The following is a 12,609-nucleotide window of genomic DNA, read 5'->3' on the forward strand; positions in this document are numbered from 1 at the left end:
GCATAGTGGCTAAAGCACCTGACTGCTAACCAGAAGGCTGGCGGTTCAAACCCACCAGCCACTCCTCGGAAGGAAGGTTGGGCAATCCTACTTCCGCAGTGATACTGCCTTGGAAACCCAAGGAGGGGTCGCTATGAGTCGGGGCCGACTCGACGGCACATAACAACAACAACAACAAGCTTGTAAGGATAAAAGTTCTCCAAGACATACTGTCAAGTACAAAAAAGCTAGTCACAGGCCATTTATGTGCATATCTTTATTTCCATTTATCTAAAAAACAAACTACACACACACACAGAAGACTGTCTGATCACAAGGATACTTTTTATAACCAGAGGGAAGGAAATGGGAGTAGGAACAGGTGAATAAAGATATTCTTAGAATTTTCACAACTAGTGTGTGATCATACCTTACTTGTGTGATGAAAAAATGATAGCTTTCTGTAAGATAAAACAGGTTAAAAACTATTACTATGCTGATTCTGCAGGTGGCCTTGGGGGCCTCTGGGTCTCTGGGATGTACACTGAGGACAGGATCAGCAGCAACATTTGGGTGGCCTGCTTCATTCTTCCAGCTCATCTTCTTCCAACTTCATCATCTGTGACCCCTTCCATGAAGTCTAGCCAGTTCCCAGGGTATAACCAGTTCTTGTAGTCTGGCCAATGGAACGTGCAGTGAATTACTTGATGTGGCCCTTCTAGCCATTGTCCTCCATTCTGTGATGTTTTGTAAATCCCATTATCCATGCCTGTTTGCGGTGGTGTGGTAGTTAAGGTCAGGTATCAACTTGGCTGGGCAGCTGGTAGTAGTCATTCCCTATAATGACTGGCAATCGACTCTGATGGGATTTAGGTTATTGCTGCTGGGGCAACACAGGTGGAATGTATCTTGAGTCCTGCCTTGCTGGAGGGTATAATTCAAACCACCACCCTTAGCTTCCCTGGGGTATACCTACGAATCTCCTGGGAAGATTCGGAAGATTCGCTCTCCTCTTGCTCTGGCTTTGTGTCTTGGATCAGTCTCATCTCACCTCTGGATTTGGGACAGCAGCCGTCATCTGATCTGCTGATCAAGGTTCATCAAACCCCAACAGTTGGGAGGATCCGCCAGACCTACTCATGGACCTGAGACTCGCCAGCCTGCCAGCCTCCACTACTACTACACGAGACGAACCCTTGGGTGTCTGTGAGTTCTGTGAGGCGTTACAATGAAATACTGAACCCTAAGACTGGGGAAATTACTGGGAGGAGGAGGAGTTAATGTCTGAAATGATGGAGTAGCATGGTAGTATAGACATTTAGGACATCTTTAACCTCCGCCTCATGGGCATTGGCCTCGTGCTGATCTTTCTAAGAGAAATTGTTCAAGCAGAAGGCAAGTAGGGTGAAGAGCTTAGACAGGAACAAGTGTCATCAATGCTGTATGGTTTCTTGGGGTGAGGTATACCTATCCAGGCACCTCCTCTCCCCACCCTACACCCAGGTCCATGACCTCAGTGATCCTTTGTTCAAGGAGCTCTGTAAGAAGAGAGCAATGGAAGCCCAGGGGCCTGCTCCTGCCCTCCAGCACCCCGTACCATCCTAGCACTCACCACTCTTGGTGTGAATGACTTGCTCACTGTCTTCCCCAAAGGCCACAGGCTCCAGGAAGGCAGGCACACAGCTCTGATGGTAGCATGGAGCCTGGTGTGTTTAGCTGCCCAGTTTCTGATGAATCACTGTTCACAGCCAGCATATATCACAGCATGTGTATCCACCCTGCACACACACTCTCATGGCAGACACTGTGTGCACCCATCACCTAAGTCAGATAGAGTCTCAATGAACTCAAATTAAAGTCCATCTGGTCTGGGCATGGTGGCAAACCAGGGTAACTACCTCTCCTCTACTACAATGGCTATTATCAGAAAAATGGAAACTAGCGAATACTGGGGAGCATGTGGAAAAACTGAAACCTTCATCTATCGCTGGTGGGAATGAAAGAGTTCAGCCGCTATGGAAAACAGGTTGGTGGGTCCTCAAAAAGTCAAACATGGAATTGTCATACAACCCAGCCATTTGTCTCCCAGGTATGTACCCAAAAGAAAGAAGGGAGTCAATCAGATACATGTGCAACAATGTTCTCAACAGCATTATTCACAATAGCCAAAAGGTGGAAGCAACCCAAGCATCCACCAACAGTTGAATAGACCAACAATATGTAATATATCCATGTTGTTGTTGTTGTTATGTGCCGTCAAGTCATCTCCGACTCATAGCAACCCCTCCTTGGGTTTCCAAACAGTATCTCTATGGAAGCAGATTGCCCAACCTTCCTTCCAAGGAGTGGCTGGTGGGTTTGAACTGCCAGCCTTCTGGTTAGCAGTCAAGTGCCTTAGGCACTACGCCACCAGAGCTCCCTACAATGGGATATTATTCACCCACAGCCATGATACAACATGGATAAACCTTGAAAACACAATTCTGAGTGAAATGAGCCAGATACAGAAGGACAAATAATCTCATTTATGTGAACTATTTAGCATAGGCAATAAATGCAGAGACCAAAGCTGATTTTAGGTTCCTGAGGGCTGGGAGAAGGGAGAAATGGAAACTACCGCTTAAGGGGTACAAAGTTTCTGTCTGCAGTGATGAAAAACTTTTGGAAATGGGTAGTGGTTTGGTGGTAGTAGAACAACACAGTGAAAGTTATGTCACTGAACTGCACACTTAAAAATAGTCAAAATGGCAAACTTGTTATATGTACTTGTTTTGGTTGCCTAGGGCCGCTCTGACAGGAATATATACCACAAATGGGATGGCTTGAACAAATGGGAGTTTGTTCTCTTATAGTTTGGGAGGCTAGAAGTCCGAGTTCAAAGGGCCAGGCTCTAGGGGCTAGGTGAAAGCCCCTTGACCTTGGGCTTCAGCTCTGCCTTTGCTCCTGGCCCACTGAAATTGAGGCATCTCTTCACTCGGGCAGCTGCTGGCTGCTAAGGCTGACAAACCCAAGGTCAACAAATGAAAAGGCACAGTCCTGATATTACCAAACCACACAGCAGGCCATTGATTCAAGTCCATTGAAAGTACCAAGACTGGCAGAACATGGCAGGCTACTGAACAATGACTCAGCTACATGCAGGGCTCAAGTGTGCCATAAGCTGGAGACCGTCCTCAAAGTTGCTTCTTCTATACTGGAAGTAGGCCATATCCCTAAAACAGCTACCCACCTGTTCCAATAGATTCCACCATGGAGTTAATTACCAACCTCACCATGGGGAGTAACTATATCCAGCTGCCCAGCCAATCAACCAGGCCCAGCCAAGCTGACACACAAATGTAACTACCACATTACTTCACTACAGTAAAATTAAAAAATTGATTAAACCTCTGAAGTAACCTTGTAACAAAATTAATCATCTTAAAAAATAATACACATCACCCCTAAGTACCACGTTGTTGTACTTAGGTGCGGTTGAGTAGGCTCCAACTCTCAGCGACCCTATGTACAACAGAACTGCCCAGGCCTGTGCCAGCCTCACAATCCTTGCTATACCTGAGCCCACTGTGGCAGCCATTGTCAGTCCATCTCATTGAGGGCCTTCCCCTTTTTCGCTGACTCTCCAACTTTACCACGCATGATCTTCTTCTCCAAGGAATGGTCCCCTCTTACAACACAACCAAAGTAGGTGAGATGAAGTCTGGCCATTCTTGTTTCCAAGGGGCATTCTGGCTGCACCTCTTCCAGGACAGATTTGTTAGTACTTCTGGCGGTCCATGGTACTTTCAGTATTCTTCACCGATACAACTCAAAGTTACCAACCCTTCTTCGGTCTTCTTATTCACTGTCCAACTTTCACATGCATATGAAGTGACTGAAAACACCATGGCTTGGATTAGGTGCACCTTAGTCTTCAAAGTGACATCTTTGCTTTTCAGCACTTACTTAAAGAGGTCTTCTGCAGCAGATTTTCCCAGTGCAATATGTCATCTGTCAACAATTACTTTAAAACAAAGATGAGACTATAAGGGGGAAGGGAAACTAGATTAATGGAAATGGAACCACCAGAATGAAATATAAGAATGTTCATGCATCGTGAAGAATGTAACCAATGTCACTTGTGTAGAAATTGTTGAATGGAAGCCTAAACTGCTGCGTGAACTTCTACCAAAAACACAATAAAAGTTTTTTCTAAATTGTGCTTACCCTTTGTCAGTGCTGTTCTAAAGGAGCTACATCTTTTGATGTTGTGGGGGAGGCATCTGACCTCCTCTAACTATACAAGGGGGCAGAGAATCACTGTCTGCATCAATAGCCCAAGGCCGATTCCTATGAGGAGGAGGTCAGACAAGCCTCCACCCTCCAACCATTTCGGCAATTCTGACACCAACTGTCCCTTCCATGGCACTCTCTACCTCTCTGCTGGGTTCGATAATTCATTGAAATGACCATACAGAACTTACAGACAATATTCATGATTATGGGGTTTATTAGGGAAGTAACAGGTTATAACTCGGGAACAGAAATGACTCAGGATACATTTCTTCGATTAGGACAGCCTCTTCTCTGTGCCTGCACGTAGGTACACATCTCTCAGCCTCCAACTTCTTGGCCCCATGGCCCCTTGGTCTCTGCCCTGCTCCAGTACATGTTATAAAGCTCTTTTAGCTCTACCAGTAAGTGCCCAGAGGCCCCCAACTCTGCGTTGAGACCCAAAGGCACTCAGTTCCAGCTCCACCAAATACCTGGAGGTACCCCATTCCACCAACCACCCTTCTGCCTAAAGCACTCAGCTTTCTCCCTCTGTGGGCTGGGAAGTCCATCACACCATCTTCTGCCAGCTCCTGCCAGTCTCTTGGCTCTGCTGCTGCCATTTCTCTGTTGCTACTTCCCTCTCCGGTGTTACTGACTCTCTGTGTTTCTCTTCTGGATCTAGGAGGTTCTCAGAGCAAGGATCCTGGGTCCAGAGGATGCACTCTGCTCCCAGCTCTACTTTCTTGGTGGTAAGGAGAGTCCCCTCCCTGTGCTTTGGAATTGGCTTTTAGCTTAGTGGGAATGCAAAACTGACCAATTCCTTTATTAGGGCTCCATACTCCTTATCTGCATGGTCCCACCTACCCAAAGGTGTCATACACTTTATTTGTATTATTAGCAAGCTATCCAATCCCCTGGGCAGGCTGCGAGCACCTTATTTGCACAGTCCCACCCAATCTTTTGGTGGGAGTATTAAAAGTTTATGGCTAGAAGGACCATAGAAATTCACTGCACTATAATACTTATGAACTCGTTGAATCAGCTGGGCACAAGTTTGAGTTCTTGAAGACTAAGACTGTTGCCGTTAAATTGCTAGATACTCCCTTAAGACAAGGGTAGGCCTGGGGGAAATAGGGGCCATACATTCACAAACTATGTATACCTACCCAGTCCTCCTCTAGGCAGTTCACACAGCTCCCATCCATGCTCCCACCCCCACCCAGCGTGCACCCTTCTATGCTCACATTTGGAAGCCACAAGGGGCCTCCATGGATCCAGAAATGACAACTCACACACCCTGCTGGACTGGAAATAACCCAGGAGGTCTCTTCTCCCACTGGGGAGACTACCAGCCCTATGGGCAGGTAGGGGCTCTGGGCTCCATTATGACCACCCCCAGCTGGGCATGGAACTACAACCCAGAGGGCCTTGTCCCCTAATCCCCTGTAGGTGCTTGAGGAGAAGCACTAGGGACAGTGCTGTCTCACTCTCCCCACTGTCTCCTTATACACTAGTCTGTCAATGCAAGTGAGTTCTATCATTTGGGGGCCACAAGGGCCAAGAAGGGCCACTACAGTGAAAGGAGGAAGAAAAGGCTGAGGTTCAGTCTTCTTTATAGGTTCTGAAATTCCATGTCACTCTGTTTCTCTAAGGTGGTTCTACATCAGTCCCTCACACTTTAGTGTGAATTGTGTTGTCCTGTTCAAGAAGGAACTCAGCATGACAGATGATAAGGCCCAACTGAGGATGTGATGCGGAAAAGACTGCCTGTGAAGATCTTCTCCAAAATAAATGCTTTTGACTCACTTTGTCTGCTCACTTTTACTCTAAAAAAGCAGGGACCCCAGCTTATGTTAGGGCTCTAACATCTGCCCCACACTAAAGACAAATCAGCAACATTTCACATTTAGCCATTTTTAATGCTCAAAAGCTCTGTACAAAAAAAAAAAAAAATCACGAATGAATCCTCACAACACCCCTGTGAGGTAGGCAAGTAATTAGTCTCCCATTTTACAGATGGGGAAACTGAGGCAGACAGGTGAAGTGACCAGCCATTGGTCCCAGCACAGCAGAAAGTCAGGGCCAACCATGAGAGTCCCTCTCACTTCAGCCCTGTTCTCTGACCCCTCATGAAGACCTTGTCTGTGAAGAATTCAAACTGTTTAATACATGCAAAAATAACAAATCTGAAAAGGTAGTGAACATACAGTAGTTTTGCAAAAAGGATTCCACCAACATGCTCAAATATTTTCTAATAGCAGGTTGACGTGACAATTTCAGCCTTTTCAACTATCACGACCAATGATACCTCTGGTTTTCTACAGAAGCACGAGGCCAAAGAGAGGCTCCCATGGCCCTGATGAGCCCCAGCTAGGTGGACAGCTCGCTCGTTGTTCAACTCCTGTATCTCAGCTGGCACCAATCCCTAACAGAACAGCTGCCAGGCTCCGAGTGGAAGTGGTATGTGGAAGTGGTGACAGTCTCCTCACTAGGCAGTGGTTCACAACGGCCTGTAGCTCAGCAGGGCCCGACCCCTTCTGCTCCCACTAGAGGCAGCTCAGTGGTTTTCAGCAGGGACGGCCTGGGATTCAGGCAACTCTCTCATGCCACCCTCAGCCTACCCTCAAACACTATGCTATTCACTTAAGGCTGCACCACCAACAGCCCTTGAGCTCAGCAACCTCTGGGGCTCCTGCGGCAGTAGGTGGAGGCCCAGGGCCACCTTGGATTGCTGGGCAGGGAGGAGGTGCAGGTGGACATGCAGTTATAGACTTTGGCTTCCTCAGCACTTCCTGCCCAGGCTTGTCCGCTGTGTCCCATCTCTATCTGCCTTCGGGAAGCTCCTTCCCCCACCCCCCTGAGATGTTTCCTCCCCTTGCATGTTTCCAACTTCCTCGGGAAACCTCCCCAGTCTTGCCAGCCCCAGGGGAAGGGGACAGAGGAAAGGATAGAGAAGAAGCAAGGGCCTCAGCTGGCCCCATCAGGCCATGTGGCTGCTGTCCTTTGCGAACTCTCCCAGGCTGGAGATGGGACATGAGAAGCAAGAAAGCTGTGTGAAGGTGCCTTCAAAATAATAAATCTACCCAGGCAGCTGGGGACCCCAAGGACAGTGTTCAGGCAGCAAAAAGGGGAGAGAGAGGCCAAGGGGGAGTGAGGCAAGAGAGAGAAAGAGAAGGGAACTATCACTGGCCGGTGCCCACTGTGTTGTTCTCAGAGGGACGAGAAGGAGACAGAAGTGGCAATTAGCTCTTCTGGGCAATTCAGGGAGTGAGCTCCTTGGGGCCCAGGGCCCAGACATCTGCGAGGTACACACACCTTCAGGAAAGCCCGCCCACATGCCCCTGTCATTTACAAAGCATGACCTGTGTGGGACAAACGTCCCTGCAAAATGCTCTTTCAAAACAGGGGTCCAAACCCCACCCCACTTTTTCTCTGGGAAGCTGGGAAATCTTTTCCTTAAGGCCGGGACCCCTCGGGGCCACTCCTAGGGAAGAGCACCTGGGGCTCTTGGCAAGCAAAGGTGGGGGCTTGTGAGGAGCTGGGGGCAGGGAGGAGCATCCCTACAGGGAATCCCCGGCAGGGGGCTCAGTGCTTTGGCTCCACTCCTGCCATCGGTAGCGGAGCCTCGATAAGGGCTGCCTCTCCATGTCCTCGAGCTCTGGGAAGCCCAGCTGGTTGAGGATCTCGTAGATGCCAGCCTTTGAGGCCACCTGGGAGGAGAGTAGAGATGGGGCAGTGTTACAGGGAGAGGGGGTGCCTTGAGGCCCCTGTCCACTTCCCTCACGCTCTCCCTCCCTCATGATGTGCCAAGTCCTTCCAGCTCTGCAACTGGTGCAAGTTTGCTTTTAGGATTCTGTTCACTTCTCTAAGCTTCAGTTTCCTTGTAATCATGTAACAGTCTCTGCCTCCTCGGAGTGTCAGCAGGAGGGATAAACAGCATGGATTCAGGGGTATACCTTCTGTTTGGGATGGTGAAAAAGACCGAGAACCAGATAGGGGAGGTATTTCTGCAACACTGTGAACGCACTTAATGCCACTAAACTATATATTTAAAAAGATAAATTTTATGTTATTTGTGAACCACGATAAAAAATAAAATATTTATTTAAAGCATGGCTCAAGAAAACCTCACTGCTGTCGAGTCGGAGCCAACTCATAGCAACCTCTCCTTGGGTTTCCACAGCATTATCTCTATGGAAGTAGACTGCCCAACCCTCCTTCTGAGGAGTGGGTTTGAACCTCCAGCCTTCTGGTTAGCAGTCAAATGCCTTAGGCACTATGCCACCAGAACTCCTCTAAAGCATGGCTAGCACTCAGTATATAATAAGTGCTGGCTGGATATACAATGACAATCACTGTCTAGTGAGTGGCACTGGGGAGAGGATAGTAGTACCCTGCTATGGCCCCTATGCCTCCCACACTCCATCTGGCCAGAACAGAGACCTGGCTCACTCTGGGCATTCAGCTGGGCTCCTGGGGCTAGAAAAGATGGCATGGCTGCAGAAGCCACCAGAGGCTCCTGGAGTGTAGGCCAGGCTGTGAGGCCCACTGTGAACCAGAAACTCAGAGTAGGTCCTGCTTCCTGCTTCCCTGTGGCCCGGGCCCTGCCACCAGACTCAAACTATCTAACCACCAGCTCCAGCTCCCTTCTATCCTCTGCCATCTTGGGGAATGGGGAGGATGTCCACTTCTCACAGAACAAAGAGATCAATTTGTCCCTCGCCCTGTCTCCGCAAAACCTACTCTCCTGGCCAGGCCAGCAGTTCTTTCCTTCCTTGGCATCTCTCAATGCCCACCACCCAGATTTAGCTGGGAGGGGATCCAGCTTCCTCCCCAGTCCTGGCTCCCTCAGTTTCCACTCTCCAAACAGAGAGTGTCCTAGTTCCCCACCACCCCTAGCCCCACCCAGGACTCAGTGAGGAAGCTGAGCCGAAGCCTGCTCAAGAGGGTGGCACTGACACAGCCTTGGTGTGAATCTGCCTCCTGGCTCCGCACTCATCTGCACGTGAGGGGTCATTACAACTACTGTCTACTGATGTCTGAGGGCCACCCTCAAGGCTGGTCCCTAGCCGTCACCATTCCTGCCTCAACAGTGCACTAGCTTCCCTGCTTGTACACCCTACAGCCCAAAGTTTACCCCACACCTGCCTCACCCCATGCCCTTCCCTTACCACCTGGCTTGAGTCATGGCCTCCTGCTCTTCCACCACCTGTGGTCTTCCCACAGTCCCACGAGAGCTAATTCCAGCCTGGAGAATTGGGCTGGTGAGGTCAGGAAGGGCCAGCTTCCTGGTGGAGGTGTAATTACAGCTACTTTGCTGAAGCGCAAAAGGAAGGCTGTCTCCTGACTTAGAGGGGCCAAGGCGACAGCCCTGCCTCTAAAAACAGCCAAGCTGGAGGAAGAGCCAGGGGGGCCAGGGAGGGAGGAGGTACAGAGAGCAGCATCTTAAGCAAGAACATGAGAGCTTTGGAGTCAACCAACTAGCTCTAGTGCTGCCCTTGGACAAGGTATTCAATCTCTCTGTACTGAGTTTCCTCCTCTGTAAAATGGGAGAGGACCAGTTAAGTCGATTTAAAGCACATCCTTCTAGCACAGGGATTGGCAGATGGTACCGTATGTATCTCACACTGCATCCCCATCACAGCCTTTTGCAGTGGTGATAACATTACTGACATTATTCCTATTTTAAAGTTGAGGAGAGGGAGATCAGAAGGCTTAACTAACTTGTCCATGGCCACAGCTGGGTAGCAGGGGAGTCAGGGCCCTTTGCCACCAATCCACCTTGCCTCTCACTGGGCACACAGTGCCCAGGCGAGGTTGGTTCCTTTCTCCTCTTAAGTGCCATGAATCTGCACACCAGGAGGGTCTCCACTTGACACTCTGTGCTGCTCTGTTCCCAACACACCTGTCTCCTCCCTCCTCTGTAATCATTCATTTGTTTACTCACTCACTCTTCAACCCACTGACTGCCAAGCACAGACACTCAGTAAAATGGATACTTCTCCCAGAATGAGATGGGAGCTCCATCCTGGTCAACAGGCACCTTGTGAGACAATGCCCCATCTGTGCGAACCCGTCATGCCACAGCCCCTCTCACCTCCTGCATCCAGGTGCTGAAGGGCCTCTGCCAGGAATCCGCCTTCTCCAGGTGGAGGTACGCATTGAAGAGAATCAGGGAGATGTAGCGCTCCAGGTACTGCAGGCTCCTCAGCTTCAGCCTCCAAGCCTCCTGGTCAATTTTGGCTGCCTTCACCTAGAAAAAAGGACAGGTGAGAGTTAGCATGGGGAGAGTTAGAAGGGACATAGAGAACTTACAATGACACCTGCCCCCTAACATATACACATCACACACCACATCACACATCCCTCACTGCTGTCGAGTCAAATCGGACTCACAGCAACCCCTCCTTGGGTTTCTGAGGCGGTATCTCTACAGAAGTAGACTGCACAATCTTCCTTCTGAAGAGTGGCTAGTGGGTTTGAACTGCCAGCCTTCTGGTTAACAGTCAAATGCCTTAGGCACTATGCCACCAGAGCTCCCACATCACATATATACACCATACATATACACCACATACAGGAGCTCTGGTAGCATAGTGCCTAAGGCACTTGACTGCTAACCAGAAGGCTGGAGTTTCAAACCCACCAGCCACTCCTCAGAAGGAAGGTTGGGCAATCTACTTCCACAGTGATACTACCTCAGAAACCCAAGGAGGGGTAGCTATGAGTCGGGGCCGACTCAATGGCACATAACAACAACAACATACACCACATACACACATACACCATACTCGCCATATATATATATACACATATATATATATATATATGTATGTATATATATATGTATGTATATATGTATATATATATATATATATATACACACACACACACACATACATCTCTCTCACACACACTCCATACATATGCCACACACATACACCCCACACCACACATATATACCCCCCACACACAGCACTGCCCTCAGTGACAGAGGTAGGATGGGATGAACCCAATTCAGACAGCAAGGCCAAGGGTGTCACTCACCTCTGCCCAGGGGCATCGCTGGCACCTGGGCATCAGAAGCCCCCCCCCCCCACACACACACACGTGAGGCATGAACTGCCAGTTGCCAGGTCTCCCTGAGCCTCTACTTTCTCAGCATGGAACTATAACCACGGTTCCATTATCCTGTCCTGAGGGTGACTGAAATGCCAGACAAGAACGAGCTTCCCACAGCAAAGCTCCACACAGATGAGGGGGGAAGATGGCACAGGCCCCGGGACAGAAGTTCTGGCAAAGGTTTCCAAGCTCTTAATCCTAAGGAGGACCCTTACAACCAAGTCCTGTCATCCCTGAGAAGAGATGTCTTCCCCTCCACCCCCAGCCCCGCAGGACTGAGGATGGAAGCTTTCAGCTCCCCTCTCTCCCCAGCCCCCTCGGCCTTCCCCAGGGAGGGGTGTGAAGGGTCTGAATGGTGTCCTGAGAAGACCCAGGCAGTGCACCATCTCCCCTGCTCCCGCTACCCAGTCTTTGGCCTCCAACTATTCAATCTGGGCCTGGGTGGGTGAGTCCATCTCAAACTGTAAGGGGAGGGCCCCATCTTGGCCTCTGATCCTAACTGATCCCTGACTTCTTTCCTCTTTTGACATGGTTCATGACTCAGGCAGAGGGGCATGCGTACAGCTCTGTGGATATACAGAAAGGCCCGGAGGCCAAAAGCTAGCAAGAGATGAAGCAGCTCAGCAGGAGAGAGGGCTCGGGTGGGGGTGGGGGCTTACGTTATGGGGCAAAAGTCTTTTTAACAAGCTATCTTAGCAACTATAGTTGAAAATGGTACCAGGCACCTGGTGGGAGAGCAGGGACAGTGAGGCTGACTGAAGGGAAGTTTCCCAGAAAGCCTAAGAGCTCAGTGGGCACACAGCCTGGTCAGATTTAGATGGAGAGAACAGGTGACAGGAGGCAGCACAGAAGCAAGGTGGTACCTGGATGGGGGGCTATGAAGGGGCTGGCCAGGCTGGACCAAGGAGGCTGAGGGAAAAGAAGGGAAACTGGGCTGGGACCCAGTTATGGGAGGTGAGGTGATACCTGGAAGTTTATCCTTTAGGGTGAGGCCCATGCAAAATGCAGATGCCTGGACCTCACCTCAGACCAATCCAATGAGAACCTCTAAAGGGTGGCATCTCAAATATTGGATAAAACAATGCTGATCAAAAGGGGGAAATGTAGAACAGAATTTCAAATTGTCATGGAATCCAGACTTTCTGGAGCCACTGAAGATACATGAACCCCTAAAACTATTGCCCTGAGGTAATCTTTAAAACTTGAAACAAAAATATCCCCTGATTGGCAGACAATGGGCCTATAAGTTCATGT

At 49.4% G+C, this 12,609-nt stretch overlaps 1 protein-coding gene across 1 annotated transcript in view; it reads right to left on the bottom strand.

The window, feature by feature from the left end:
• Positions 1 to 7,793: 7,793 nt before the first annotated feature.
• Positions 7,794 to 12,609, bottom strand: part of PALD1 (phosphatase domain containing paladin 1) — a 54,568-nt gene continuing 49,752 nt past the window's right edge. The window contains exons 18-19 of the mRNA XM_007940719.2: positions 10,331 to 10,486; positions 7,794 to 7,943 (exon numbers count right to left, since the gene is read on the bottom strand). Of these exons, the coding sequence (XP_007938910.1) occupies positions 7,794 to 7,943; positions 10,331 to 10,486 (306 nt within the window). The remainder of the gene's footprint in view (positions 7,944 to 10,330; positions 10,487 to 12,609) is intronic.

This window comes from Orycteropus afer, unplaced genomic scaffold (assembly GCF_000298275.1).
Source record: "Orycteropus afer afer isolate SDZICR_OR568_19922 unplaced genomic scaffold, OryAfe1.0 scaffold00070, whole genome shotgun sequence".
In the NCBI taxonomy this organism is placed as follows: Eukaryota; Metazoa; Chordata; class Mammalia; order Tubulidentata; family Orycteropodidae; genus Orycteropus; species Orycteropus afer.